A 16,225-nucleotide genomic window follows, 5' to 3' on the forward strand; every position below is an offset into this window, starting at 1 on the left:
TGGGTTGTTTCCAGGTTCTGGCTATTACAAATAAAGCTGCTACAAACATGGTTGAGCAAATGTCCCTATTGTGTACTTGAGCAAATTTTGGGTATATGCCTAGCAGTGGTATAGCTGGGTCTTGAGGAAGCGCTATTCCTAATTGTCGATTATTTTAAAAAATGAACTTTTGTGAAATTATCAGCCGACATCAAAGAACCACAAAATTGTTTAAATATCTTTCCTCCGATTGTTACCTTGAATACTCAAATCAACAACAAATATCTACCCAGTAATTGTTTAAGATTCTTTTCTAAATGTCCATAAAGCTATTAGTCAAATCAGTCTAAAGTATAGTTATACCATATTTATTTATATTTTGAAGTATTCCATATTCAAGGCTTGGAATATAATTGATTTTAAATTCAGAAGTTGTTTTTGGTAATCTAGAATAATAGTCTCCTGACATGAGCCAATTGATTTTTACCCACCTTAATGGCTATTAACATTCTTTCCAACTCATATACATTCACTGTTTATCCACTGCATTCCTTATTCCAGACCACAGCATATTTTATTTGACTTCCTTGTGTCTTCCTAAGGCATCTTATTTAAATCACTTAAAATTTTATTTCTATTTGCCCTCATATTGCTATTCTTACCAAAAAAAAATCACCTAATTATCTATGGGTGATTTTTACAATTATAATTTGATGTGGAATAATGGTCCAGTCAGCTCATCTCAAGGTTGTGAGATTGATTATTAAGCAGTCTATTAATATGGATGAAATTTTTTGGATGCTATTCTGTGGCTTGTGTTGTCACGTGTAAATACAGCTTAGGGCATCTCATGTTGTAGCGGGTGTCTTTGCAGGCTTGGTGCATATTTATTTTCAACTTTCCAATTTTAAAATATTTAGCTCCTTAACAAAACATTCCATAATGCATGCCAAGTTACTAAATCATGAGAAAAAGCGTTTTTATGATGAAGTTCTCTAAAAGAATTTACCTTTGAAAGCCAAATATTGTACAAAGTTGCTTGTCTGGAAATGTTCTGTTGGGCAGTCGTCTCACTAGGGAATATGAACTAGGGATATTTTCACACCTTCCTCTCTAAGGAACATGCAGTTGCAGAGAGCTGTAAAGGAAATAAGTGCCATCCGTATGCAGTTTAAAAACTTGTCTGTCTGAAAATATACCCGTATTTATAATAGCAGTAGCTCAACTTTGCAAGATGTATGTAAATGTGTATATGTGCATACATAACGTGTATTCTCTGTTCTTTAACGCCTTACAAAAATCTGTCATGAAAACTCTTTGTTTTACTACTGAAACGTGGAAAATTATTGCCCACAGTGAAATATAAAAGTTTCATATTCTTTTTCTTATACATATGTTAGAAACTACTACCATTTATTTATCCATCCATCCATCCATCCATCCATCCATCCATCCATCCATCCATCCATCTGTCTCTCTGTCCATCCATCCATTTGCCTGTCTCTTTGTCTGCCTGCCTGCTTGCCTGTCTGTCTATCTATCCTTTACTTTACTGAGACAGAGTTTTACTCTGTAGCACTGGCTGGCTTGAAGCTCACAGAGATCTTCCTGCCTCTACCTCCCGAGTGCTGAGAATAAATACATGCACCACCCTACCCGGATGCTAACTTTTAGTACCATACACTTCTCTTCAGAAAAATAACTAAAAATGCTTATTTATGCCAAATAGTGGAATTTTAGTCCAGTAGCCTGGCTGCTCAGGCAAGGATTACACCTAGGTCTGTGTGATTCAGCAGTAATAAAGACATGCCTTTAGTTTACACCTTTAGTCCCAAACAATGATCTATTGAAGGGCAGACAAAGTGATGAATCAGAGAAAGATTTGACACAATGAGTCAGAGATAGAATAAGCCCAGGAAGGAAAGACTACTTAAGATCAGCATAGGGAGAGAGAGTTCACTTTGGTGGAGCTCAGTTTAGTGCAGTTGAGTCCATGAAGTTCTGTTTCAGTTTGTGCGGTCACTACAGTAAAGTTATGTTGATAGTTTAGTGCAGTTAGGTTTGTAGAATTCAGAGGTTTTTTCCAACCATACCAATTCAGTGAGAACCCAAGAGTAGCCAGTTTCAGTCAGTCAGCTTGTAGAGGAGTTTGAGCCAGAACAGCTGAGTTAAACCAGCCATCCAGAATTCAAAAAGAGCTAGAAAGGGTGAATTTATTCAGCAGTAAGTCTCAGAGGCTGAAAATATTCTAGGCCTAGGTTAGCAGATGGACACAGAAAGCTGACCCCTTCAAGGTCTGGGCTTGCTTAGATTGCATGGAGGTTAAAAGTTTCCAGGCCTAGGCCTAGGGTTAGTTAGATAGAAATGCTCTGGGCTCAGCCCAAGCCATGTATTTATATGCACACAACTTGGGTACATCTATCATTCCATTCCTTCATCTGAGAAAATAAAAACAGCATTTACAATGACATATGAAAATAACAAAAACATAACAAACAATAAAATATCAGTTTGGTTTGTCTCATTTTTGTAACATAATGATAAAATAATATTATCATAGTTGATCCATACAGCTTTAATATTGTGTATTAGTGACACGTTTCTATGTGGGTTACAATAGCAATAGCTTTCTCATTTTTCTAAAATTTTAAATTAAAACATTTATAATTAAAAACAAAATCATATATATATATATACATATTTTCACAAAACAAAACTAATTTTAGCAATAGTTTCACAGACAAAAATATTTTTTTCCTATTAGTTTCCATGGGCAATTTTTGTAATAAATTATCATAAACTCCAAAAAAAATGTAAGCACAATTTAAAAAACACATTCAATAAAACAAGAGAACATACAATACTGTCACAAATTCACAATATGTTTATTTTCCTAAGTAAGCCTATTATCAAAGGTTTAATTGTGTAAAAGCATTAAACATACCTTATAGCTAAATGGAAAGACTGATAAAGTTGCCTTCTTTCCCAGATATTCAGTGAATATCTGGAGATTCAGTGATTCTGATGTCAAAGATACAAATATCTTAAAAATCTTATGAATTTAGGGTTTTAAATGAAACTGAACAGCCAGTATGCAATTACTTAACATAAAAATGATTCTTTTTTTTTTTTTTTTTTTTTTTTTTTAGTTAGGGGTATTAACACATACCTATAATTCTGGCACTTCATAGGCTGAGTCAGAGGCATCTACAATTCTGTCCTAGACTGATTGTGTGACACTGTCTCAAAAACTAAAAAATAATAATTCAATAAAATTATTGTTATTTCTAGTGTCATCTTGATATGACAAAAATGCAATAAAATAGAAATAATTAATTTGAAACATGCATATATGTCTATGGTTATTTATGCATATAAATATGTAGACAAATATTAGCTAATAGGCATATAAAGTTAGATATACATAAAGATTCTTAACATTCATATTTTTAAAAGTAAAGACAAAGGATTAAATTTATTTGTAAGACATATTCAATTCTAATAATAAACTGTGCATCATATTTATCCACAGACTGATGAGCTATTTTAAAAAATATATTTCTTCTAAATTTTATTTTTTAAAATTTGTGGTGTGTGTGTGTGTGTGTGTGTGTGCATCTGCAAAGGCCAGAGGAGGGTTTTGGATCTCCTGGGACTGGAGTTCAAGCAGTTATACGCTGCCTGGCATAACGCTAGTGGCACAGTGATTTGATTTTATTTAATTTACATTTTAATTTTTGGAAATTTTCTGAGAAAAGTTCTCATGTGGCCCAAGCTAGCCTTCAACTCATTGTGTAGTTCAGGGTGACTTCATTGGTTCCTCCTCTCTCTACCTTCATGATGCTCAGATTATAGGTATATGCCAACACCTTCTTTTAACTGCAATTTTAATTTAAATTTCAGCAATTGTTAAGTTATGATTCTTATATGTGTTTAACTTATTGAAAAATTTGGATAGTGTTTCCAAGTGTGGGAAGGAATGCAGTTTCTAAAAGCGTTGTGAACATTTTAAAGGAAAGCAATAAACAATGACCATATACGCATATGGGTTTTTAGGTTCCTGTATGACCTTAAAGTTCTAAAAGGGAGCAAGTCACAGAGGACTCATACTATGCCACAGTAGGTTGTCCCTGGTACATAAACACTATTGCAGAGCACTGACAACCTTTCAGCGATTAAGCTCATCATCAAATTTAACTTTAATGCTTTCTCTTTTTTCAGATTCTGTCAATATTTCAAGCAATGAGCTAGGTGGAATAGACCATTTGTGTGCTTGCTTATAATATCTTCAAAACGCGGTGTAGAAATTTTCTTAAAGTTTTCAATGTGTGTCAATGAAAATTTTATGTGTTGTGACAGAAAACTCTGCCTTATAAATAACTAAAACAATAAAACACGGTATATCTTATTAACAAGTGACAGGGAACTAGCACTTACTGTTAAAATGTTCCCCAAAAGACCGTGTTGACGAGACTGATAAATAAATGGGCAAAATAGATTGTAATTGAGATAGAACATTTATAGTGCCACATGGTTGACATCGATGAGGTCAAGGATTTATCTTATTGGACCATATTTAGACAAATATTTTAATACTTCAATTATTCAAAAATTCTCCAAGTCCTAATTAAAAGCATGCCCAGTGATACAAATAGAGGGTGTATGTGTGGGGAAAGGACGAGGTGGAGGAACAAGAGGAATTCACTCACCATAAGGCACAGGCATCTTAATAATTCTCCATATTTTAAAAAAGTGAAATATTGGCTTATAGCCAATTTATCATTTTTTTTCATATTTCTGTGCTAATGTTTAAGTGTTTAATGCCTAGGTTAGCTAAACAGCCAGAAAAAAATATAACCCTTTAGCAAGTCTATTTTTAAAGTTTGTACTAACACTTCTAAGCACCATCTAATAGAAACATTTATCTCCTTTTTCCTGATCATTCTTACTTAAACCTTTGCCTATAATAAGTACGTATGTAAGAGTGACCATTGTTCCATTTACGTTCTTTCAAATATGTAATTTTAGAAGATAATGATAGTCTTTTGACCAGAAGTTGTGTTTTGTAATGCCTTGTGCTGACATCTAGCTTCTAAGTCGAAGAGGAATATTTGTAGTCTCTCAGAGCTAAGCACATTCGGAGGTCTGTAAAGGAAAAACTGGCCTTTGCTCTTAGGAGCACGGTGACCTTCTGATTTACACACTCAACTATAATTTCCCTGCTACCTGTATTCTTTAGCATTCTCAGTGTTGTCACGAAATACTTGACCACAGTCAGCTTAAGAGTGAAAGGACTCCAGGAGAACCCTGTCTTTGAATCACGAGTGGGTGCCTTGTTGGAGGAGGTGTGTCACGGGGAAGGAATTTGACGTTTCAAAAGTCTCCAGCCATCCTCATTGCAATGTCTGCCTCCTGTTAGAGGTCTGAGATGTGGGCTCTCAGCTGCTCCTCCTGGCATGCCTTCACTCTGTCCTCTGGATTCTAAACCCCTGGAACCATAAGCCCAGTTAAACACTTTCTTTTATAAGATGTCTTGGCCTTGATGTTTTAGTAGAACAACAGGAAAGTAACCAATACAATGTTACTGTATTCACATATTAATGACTTATAATAACTTTGTTGAGACTGGTGTTGCTACTACATAATGGGAGGGTTAAGCTGAAAACATTTTTTTTTCTCATAATTTTTCTTATAATTGAGGCCTGGAAAGTTCAAGATTAAAGTATGAACAAATTTGGAAATTTGGTCACAGATAGATGTAATTTCTTTACTTTTTTCATATTTGAATCTTTATGGACAGAAACACCCAGTCCACAGCACTGTATTTCATCTTGAGATACTTTGTGTGAGCTTATCTCTTTTTCTAAGTTCTTGGTATTAAACATTCTTTGTAAACTTCACAATAATTGTCATTCCTGTAGAAGGAGGGAACAGAGATGTTACCGGAACTGGGCTTCTATGCTAGGCCCTGATTGATTACACTGAAACTGAGCCACAGGTAAAATTGTGCAAACTAACTGAAATTTCGAGAAGTAAATTCCTCTCATAGAATAATTATTCTGAAAAGAGATTTTATTTTACCCAAGAGTAGATAATGAAGTAATGCGATTTAACTCTTGCCAACCCCCTTAAACAAATGACAATGATAAAAAATTTTACCCATACCTTACCTTAAAGTTAGTCAGCTTTAAAAACTATTTCTTTTATTTTTTGAGATTATAATGCAATTATGTCATTTAGCCCCTTTTTTCTCCCTCCAAACCCTTCCATATGGGTCCCCCTCCTGCTTGCTCTGTTTTTTTCTTTCTGTTTGTTTGTTTGTTTGTTTGTTTCTATTCTGTTTCCTTTCCTACCTTGGAAAACCTGTTATTCTGTCATTGCTCAGTGGGAACTTCCATTCTAGTTTGTAGGGTGGATTCTGCCCAGATTCTTGAATTACAAATTAAAACCAATTTAACCTGAAAAAAAAAAAACAATGGAAGGAAATTGATTTTTTAATATTTTTTTATTTATTACAATGTATTCACTTTATATCCCAGCTGTAGCCCAACACTCATTCCCTCTCAATTCCAACCTCCCTCACTCCCTCATCTCCTCCCATGCCCCTTCCCCAGTCCACTGATAGTGGAGGACCTCCTCTCCTTCCATCTGACCCTAGCCTATCAGGTCTCATCAGAACTGTCTTTCATAGTCTTCCTGTATGAACTGGTCGGGCTGTTCCACCCCTCGGGGGAAGGTGATGAAAACCAGACACTGAGTTCATGTCACAGAGAGCCCCTGCTCCCCTTATTAGGGAACCCACTTGGAGACTGAGCTGCCATGGGCTACATCTGTGCAGGGGTTCTAGGTTATCTCCATGAATGGTCCTTGGTTGGAGTATTAGTCTCAGAAAAGATCCCTGTGCCCAGATTGTTTGGTTCTGTTGTTCTCCTTGTGGATCTCCAGACCCTTCCAGGTCTTTCTATCTCCCCCTTCTTTCATAAGATTCCCTGCCCTCTGCCCAAAGTTTGTCTATGAGTCTCAGCATCCATTTTAATACCCTGGTGGGTAGAGTCTTTCTGAGGCCCTCTGTTGTAGACTCCTATCTTCTTCCTTATTTTCACCTTCTTCCAAAGTCTATCCCATTTGCCTTTCTGAATGAAGATGGAGCATCTTACCCAGGGTCCTCCTGCTTGCTTAGCTTCTTCAGGTGTACAGATTTTAGTTGGCAGAGAAGGCATAATGGTAAAAATAACATGAGGCAACTGGTCACATTGCGTCCACAGTGAGGAACCATAAAGAGACCCCTATGTTTAAAGGAATAAGTTACATTCTCTCTAGAGTTTCAAATTGTCCAATAGCCTCTCACATTGAGCAGAGTTCTTCCATGGGATAAACTTTCAGAAGTTGAAGCATGATTGGGATAAACCCCAGTGAATAGAATTAGGTGTTTCTGTTTGATTATCTGTGTACTTCATATAACCCCAGTGACTCTCAGTTCCTGTCAGACCTGTGAAACAAATGTACCAGATTTATTGATACTCAGTTCTAGTTCCTTTCCAGCTGTGATGATGTCTGACTGATTAAATCATGATGTCGTATATTAATGATTTTTATAAATAGCTTCATTCAGAACAAATGCTCGCACTGCAAAGTGTGGTCCACTGCCCACAATTTGAGCGTCATCTAGAAGCTATTTAGAAATCTGCATACATCTAAGCTGGCTGAACAAGAACATGAATTTTAAGAAGATCCCCAGACAGTTCCTATGCAGAGTAAGATTTGAGAAACATACATCTGGACAGCAGTTCACACACCTGACAATGGTTCTGAAGTTACCTGAAAGCTTAGTCAAATTGTGGATTCTCCACGTTTCCTCACTGTGGGAAACTGATTTAATTTGGGCTGTAGCTCAAGAATGTGTTTTCAGATCTCCCCAGATGATCCTGATATACAGCCACATTGATCTGGTGTAGGGTATCATCAATTTTATGGAGCACATATACTCTCCCAGCCAAAACCTCATCCATATGTCTCAACTCCATGAGTGTTTATCTAATAAAAGGTATTATTGGTAATCACTTCCATCTGTCAGGGTGGTTACACATGGGGAATGGTGTTTCATTTTATGAATGGGGAAAATAAATCCTAATGTGCAAAAAAGTATTAACCTCAGATTATAGATTTTATGAGGGAAAAATGAGATTAGGTAGATAACATTTCAACATAGTTAATATGAAATTGTGAAAAACATTAGCATGCAATGAAGAGACAATTATTTTTCTTGAAAAAGTTTAGTTTAATTTATAAAGTATTAAAATATGGCAAAATAAGACACAAACTATATTACATTCTTAAGTTCGAATATCCATGGTGATTTCCTTGGGATAACTGCTTACAAGGATTTCTAGTGTGTGTCCATTTAATTACTTAATGGTTGTTTAAGGATAAAATCTCGTTTGTTCTTCTTGTTTGTTAGCACCCTAACAAAAATTGGGAAAGCCTTACATAAAGTCATTTTATGTTCTCATGAAAAAAACATTTTTATAGTAAAAGGAAAAAAAAGTTTAAGAAAGTATTTTTATCTTATCTGATTCTTGAAAGATATCGTGGAAAACAGATATAAAACCTTCTTTGAATTTTTAAATCATCAAAATAATTTAAAACATTTTTGTTATCTTGAATCAAGATAGTTAGTTGCCTTGGTAATAGAAATTATCCTTTTGACTTCTGAGTCTGCCATTTAAGAGGTTAAAAGCACTGGCTGCTCCTCCAGAGAACCCTGGTTCAATTCCCAGCACCCACATGGCAGCTCACAACTCTCTGGTCTCTAAGTCAAATTCCAGTAGATCTGACTTCCTGACACAGGAATATATGTATGCCAAGCACCAAATATATATATAAAATAAATTATTTTTAAAAAGTCTTTAAAAATCTTGAATTGATAGCATTTTGAATTTATTAACAAAGTGTCAATATCCTAGATAAATAGTGCATATTTTAATTTGTCTGCATAAGAAGCACCCAAGATTAAGACATACATTTTTATGATCAAAAATAGGTAAAGATAATTTATCATAGCTAGAAATACTCAAAACATGAGAAGATACTTAGAGACCTGACTGTAAATATGACTTTTTAAAAGAATCATTTAGTACAATCTATTTTCACCAACTTGGGTTTCTTTTTTTGTTTTTTGTTTTGATTGTTTGTTTGTTGTGTTTTGTTTCTTTATACCTTACCGTTTTTGGTAACTGTGCCTTCAGTTCCCAAGTTCTAAGATCTCCAGATTAGAAAATCTGAAGAGAAACCTATCAAAATGATTTTTTTCCATTGGCATTAAATTCAGATAAGTTTGTTCTGAGCCAACAAAACAAACAACAGGAATGAGGGTCATACCAATAAAGCGAATTGTCACTTCAAATTTACAGGTTTTTTAACATTTTAACTACTGCTAATTTGATATTCCATAAACATGCAGCATTTATTGTGAGAACGTGAAAGTTTCTCAGCACACCTGAAAAACCACACCTCAAACCACATAAAATCCATACTCATTTTCTTAAATGAAGAGCACAAATACATTGACCAAATGCATGAACTTTATTATTTGTATATATAACTCAAGTACCTATAAAATAAATAGTATTAGATCAAATAAAAGGACATGTCAACAAAGTACATTAGTAACAAAATCCAGAGCACAAAAGGAATGCAGATTTGAGGTATTTGAAATTTACTTTCCCTTCCTTTTAACTTGATGAATAGATATATCTAATTTAAATTTCGTTTCGATTTTCCACATTTTATTGTAGATGTTTTAAATTATATGAATTTACTGTAACTATAGTATTATACAAAAATGCATGTCCTTAATTTTATTAACATTTACATATTCATTGTAACATAAAAATGTTAAAACTCTATACTTCAGAAAAAACTTTTGAAGAAGAATTTGTTTACTTTCAGTTACTTTATGTCCACACACGGTAAAATTCTATGATGTTTTTCAGATATTTGTAGTATGCATATATAATAAATGTATACTTATATAGTCAATAACTTTCCCCAGATTTTTTAATATTGTAAAATAATATATAATGTCTATATTACAGATACTGAGAAAAGCTACAGAATATATATATATACACACACATATGTTTATAACTATACAAATATACCTACATAAACCTCAGCATATATATTACTGTGACCCAAACCAAACACTTCACGACAGAGCTGTGTCCACAGCCCTAACACATTTGAAAAGCAAATTTGCTTTCTAAAAAAAAATTTCAATTTCATCTAGTAGTTAAATTGCTTGAGAGTTTATCATGAATAGGTAAGATATTATCTCCTAATGTGATACTGACTGTGGTTTTAAATATTAAATGCTTTTCATACAGTATATGTGTTTCTCAAGTTTTTAATTACTATATAATCGTTCTGTTAGTTGTTGAAATTTTATTGTAGAAGAAAATATTGGGCCATCATCAAAACAAGGACAATAATATCAGGGTCACAGAAAGCAATCAATCACATGATTATCACTTAATATCCTTTAAATTTTGACTCATTTTTGACTCAAGGAAGCCTGTGTTGTTATTTTCTTATTTCATGGATGAGGAAATAAAATTCTCATAACAGCAATCGGTATCAGATTTTAATTCGACATATTGACTCCAGTGTTAATTACCTCCAACAGTTAGCTGCATTTAATGAATGCCAGAAATTAAAATATTTTATGGAGATTCTTTTAATAGATTTCTGTGTCTATATCAAAATGCATTTTAAAATTACATTAGAATACCAAAGACTTATGACATCTTTCATATGAAGATTATTATCTTTAGATTATTGCAATCATGAAGTGATAAAAAATATAAAACGAAGGCTAATTTGTATTTATTCTCAGCACTCTAATAAATTATTGTGTCTGCTTATCTATCTTCTATCAGTTTGAAATCTCTCATACTGTTTGGCACTCATTAAAAAAATCTGATTGAGGACAGTACATTTTGTCATTTCCATTAAATAAGATGACACCAAAACTAGAGTTTAAATAATTCTAGATCTTTAGTCAAACACATTAATAAGCAGAGGCCATTATGCTTTATTTTCCTAATTTATTTTGAGTGAGAGTATGCACAAGAATGTAAGGCAAATAATGGCTCCCTTTGTTCTTCCTCATCATCACTTGTACTTCCCCCTGAAAAGAAGAGTCTGAGGACAATAAAAGCAAAATAAATAGGAAAGCACCACATTCACTCTGTGGATTTCACCTCCCTTCTCTGACAGTGGTTCTGACTCAGGAACACGATTGCGAAGGACCATTTATTATGAGCCAGAGCTAATAATGACTTGGCAGGACACGAGGTCATCTTTCATTGCTTCTTAATCCATTGAGATAATGGTCATTCTTTTTGCATTTCACCTCATTTTGTATTATGGCATTCTCAAAATCGGGCAGTCATACACCTATATTGAAATACCTTGACCTCTGTAACTGCCTAAACCAAAAAGCCCAGGATTTTTCTGGTTACATTGGAGTATGATTTGACCTTGTGCTGACAGTGAACAGCCTTTCAGAGGCATTTGACGTTTGTCTAATTATAATGCTCTTGCATTGGAATGGGATTAATGACTTCCCTAAATTTTCTCGTTGTTCTTTATGTCGTTATTATAAACTGTTCCTGAATGAATATCATGGTTTTAAATAAAAAATTGAGCAATCTTGCATCAAGACCATGTTACACAAGGGAGAGGCATTGACATGTCTACAGAAATGGTTAAATAACCAACTGAAAGAATTAATAATAGAGGACTTTTCCCCTTCAAAGAAGAAAGTTAAAGACCATAGAGCATTAAGTTCCTACTTGTAATGCCTTGAATCTTTTAAATTAAACTTTCCAGTATTCTACAAATAGTCCTTGGCTGGGAAGTGTGGTTGGAGGGAATGAGTCAGACATCACCTCAGGAAAGATATCTTTGTGAAATCTAAATTGGTAACATGTTATTAATCAGTTGAAGGGGAGAATGCATGGTCATCATTTCCTGGCTAAAGTATAAGACAGATGGGCACACTCTGTGCAGTCTTCAGAGGATCTTCTGAAAGCTGATTGCCAAGGGCAATAATACTAGTGCTGTAATCCAATCCCCAAGGAGAATGCAACACAACAATAAAGTAGCAGAGAGATATATAGGTTTTTCTTTGAATTGGAATCATGAAATACCATCTCTTTCCACTTGGAGCAAAGACCATAGACCTGTACTAAGTTAGCCGTACTGCATGGAGAGCCCTCTAAAAACATACTTACTAGCAGATTTAACTGAGAGTGAAGCCCCAAATTTAGTCGATGATGTTCTACAGAAAAAGGAAATTTGTCTAAGAAAGTATATGCCTTTACTCTGAGGTATAAAGACTTTCATCATGCATTCTTTTTAACATCTTGAATGAAAGCTGGGTGGACCTGCCATTATGTATAGGATTATCTTCATGTGTGTAAAGCTGAAGTACAGAAAAATAAAATACTGAACATGTGTTCAGAGCTATACAATTAGGTATGCTCTACTAAACTATACTGTACTATACTGTACTAATTTGTCACAAAAAAGAGGCTAAACTTCCTGAAGTGTTGCTAGTTTTCTCCCATCAGAGGGTCATTCTTCAAATTTTTTAACTTTTTTTTTTCTTAAGTAAATCAAGTGCATCCACTTGCAAGTATAGATCTTCATGTTCAGAGCGACCTCCTTAAGAAATGTCAGAGAGAGTATATTCGCTCACATGCTTTCCTGATCCTTGAGTGGTATGTTTTTTTATAAAAAGAATTAACACACTTAACAGAGTTTAGAATAATACTTTCGTGCATGCAGCAGCATAGATCATATTCATCCACTTTTCTCCTCACCGTAGCACCGTTCCCAATTCTTAGTAGTATTCATCCTGCTCAGATGGAAGTTTCATTTCACTGAAATAAGAACAGTTAATACTCGACTGTCGTATATCACTTAACAAAATAGTCTCCTATTTCACTCACTGCCAATAGTGGAGCTTCATTTCTCTTCATGTCTGAGTAGTCCTTTATGTCTCGAAAAGAATGAGATGCAAAATACCAAGCAGAGCTTTTTCCTGTGAGTGGGCCCTGATTGCTGTTTCTGACTCTAGTCTTTGAGATAGACATTCATATTTTTTTCCCAAGGGTGGCTAATTTCTTCATAGATTATAGTTTAATGTTAATGCTTTGATGTACATCTTGCTAAAAGCACACAGATAACCAGAGCTAGAGAAATATCTGATACTGCTTTTTTAATCTGGTCTATTGGGGACAAACATCACCCACTTCACATCGATGCCTTAGACTGGGCTTGTTGGTCATGTTTGCTCAGGTAGAGAGCTTTCAGCACTGAACCCTGCAGAAAAGTCTAATCCAACTTCTGTCCTTTCCATGTAGGTTTCAGAATTTTCTCTTTATTCATTTACATGGCCTACAGGAAGAATAGAATATCCACATGCATCCATCACATGGACATACTCCTCTGAGGGGAAATAAAATATTTTCAGTAATAACTTTATAGCTTTTCATATCAAAATGGCTCTAACATTTAATGTAAATTTTAATTTAAAAATTCTCATTCCACCTTTGTTTCCAGCTAATGCATTTTAGGAGAAATAAACATCTCTCAAAATGACTTTAAACATTAGGCATTTAGCTTGTTTTAATGACTTGGCTTATACCTAGTTCCAATCTTCTGTAGCTTCTATTGCTTTAGATAAGATAAAGGGAGTAGGAATTTGATAGGGAAGAAGCTCAAATTTGTTTTTAATCAGTTCGTTTGAAGAGTTTTACCTCTGTGATTGCTTTAAGATTTAAAATTGGACACCTGTTCCCCTAAGGACTAAAGAAGCACTCTGGTGGTATGACTGTAATGTGACCCACATGTATCGTTCAAACCCTCTGACTAAACAAATTCTAAAAGTAAGAAGGGAAATATTCAACTTAATTTTAATAGTATCTAACAAATCCAGTATCTCATTCAGAGTTCAAATAAAATACAAAAGATAAAAATGCAAATCAACAGATGCAGATTTTCAATATTTACAGAAATTACTGTCATCTCAGACCAGCTGCCTGATAAATGAGTCAAATAAACAAACATCATTGGCCTTTTAAAAGAAAGCTCATGACATTGAGGAATACGTAACCTTTAGGAGGTGGCAAAAACCTTCATCTCAAATTTGCTTCTCTCTAAATTAACTGTAAATTCATAATTGTCTTCATTATTAAGGCTTGGATATATATATGATATATATATGATATGTATATATATATGATATGTAAGTGTGTGTGTATATGTATATATTTATGTATGTGTACAATGAAGCTATTGAAAACTGAATAAAGTTGTAAACTTCTCACATTTAAAAAAATTCAGTTATTTATGAAATGAGCTATATCTGGTTGACACAGTTGTTTAACTGCAATGCCAAATGCCAGTTATAAACATAGCTTGGAGACAGTAATTATAGATGGACTTCCTGTTAGTTGCTACAGCTCACTTCATAAATTCTTAAATATGTAAAAATTCAGCCTTCCTGAACTTAAATGAATACCTGGCTGAAGGTTCTCAGTCCACATTGACAGTAATTAAAGAAGCACAGTCAGACTCTGATCATTTTCTGACAGCAGTGGCAGTATCTCTCTCAGGGTAAATACTTCCTTTTTTTTAAGTGACTGATTTTGTAGTGATTCCAGTTTTTCCTTTATTTCAATAAAAAAAAGTGATTTCATGTGGTAGTTATTAACAAGCCTCTTTCAGGCCTCAGAAATGAAGAACCAGCTTGCCTCCATCTAGGGCTTCAAAGCCATCTTACCGTAAAGACAAACGAGGCTCATTTCTGTTGATGATTAAACTTGTTTCTGAAGGGCTGAGCTCTACCCCACCTGTAACTTTAACTAGAAATGGTTCCATACTTCCTGTCCCAGGAAACCATGCCTTTCTTTCAAAACCATCTTTGCATCCCTACCTTTATTTCAAAAGGTTGTTCTGACTACCTGTGTTTGACTACTCTATGACCATCTTAAGTCATGGCCATGTTTCAGGATGTCATTATGACTAGCTTGTTATTTGTTCCTGTAACCCTTCTTATTTTTTTTCCAGCCAAATCCCCCATTTAGAAACCTCCTAGCTAGCCCCAAGCTATAATTTCCTTGTCTTCCTCACGCCCAGTGCTGACCTCTGAAACCTCACTTTAGGGGGAGGCAGCCCATGTACACAAATAAAAAAGCCTGCTTTAATTAATAGCTGGCTCCAATTAATTTGGTAATGATGATTTGGTTGGGTGGTCTTCTCCCATCTTTGGGATTGACATAAGCCTCCTACATTTTTGTTATGGAAGTAAAATTTTAGTTACTGGTATGGCTTTAATTTGATACTTCTTCAAGTTTTTAAAATTCACGTTCTGTTTCCATAGAAATACACAAAGAAAAGGCTGAAAAGCAGGAGAAACCTGAGAAGAAAATACAAACTAAAGGTACAAGTTTCATTTCCTGTTGTGTCTCCGCCTCCTTTTATAGCTTCTCAAGATCCCATTACCCTTTCTCCTCTCTTCTCTTTTTCCTCTTCTTCCTTCCTTTCACCCTCCTTGTGAAGAAGAGGTACAATTTTATTTTTGGTACTTTCATATGGGAAAAAATGTCCATGATTAAGAAATTTTACTTTTAATTTTTCTGATACTATTCACATCAATATTTTCCTGTACAGTTAATTCCAGGTATAAGTGTGTAACCTTTAATGATAAAAATTATGATAACTTCAAAATTGGTGAAAATCTTTACTTAACATCTTTTTCTTAATAAATAGTGTTATGAATGTTACTTAGCTTATCAAATATGTGCTCTTTTTCATCACTTCCTATATTGATTCAGAATTCACACTGTAAAACTGAACTTTGCCTGGACTCGGTGGCACATGCCTCAGCACTGAGTGAGGATGAGGAAGAAAATTCTCTGTGAGGCCAGTCCGATCTACAAAGATAGTCCAAGACAGCCAAGGTTAAAAGTAAATAAATAAAACCACACATAAACTTTGTGTATCATTGAATGCCTTTCTAATCATTCATGCAGACATGTAAAGTCATTAGATTATGTCACTGTCTAGCCCCCTGGTCTCTTCACAGACTCAAGGGGTAGATAGGATGTTAACAATGTAATAAATTAAACAGTCCTTTCAGCCAGTCTGAATCAAGGAACTCCAATCATTCAGTAGA

General features: G+C 34.5%; 1 protein-coding gene across 1 annotated transcript in view; it reads left to right on the forward strand.

The window, feature by feature from the left end:
* The window catches only part of Trdn (triadin), a 382,140-nt gene that overhangs the window by 78,673 nt on the left and 287,242 nt on the right, over positions 1-16,225 (forward strand). Inside the window, exon 5 of the mRNA XM_060373675.1 lies at positions 15,431-15,490. Coding sequence (XP_060229658.1) covers positions 15,431-15,490 — 60 coding nt within the window. The remainder of the gene's footprint in view (positions 1-15,430; positions 15,491-16,225) is intronic.

Source organism: Meriones unguiculatus, chromosome 20, assembly GCF_030254825.1.
Source record: "Meriones unguiculatus strain TT.TT164.6M chromosome 20, Bangor_MerUng_6.1, whole genome shotgun sequence".
Classification (NCBI taxonomy): Eukaryota; Metazoa; Chordata; class Mammalia; order Rodentia; family Muridae; genus Meriones; species Meriones unguiculatus.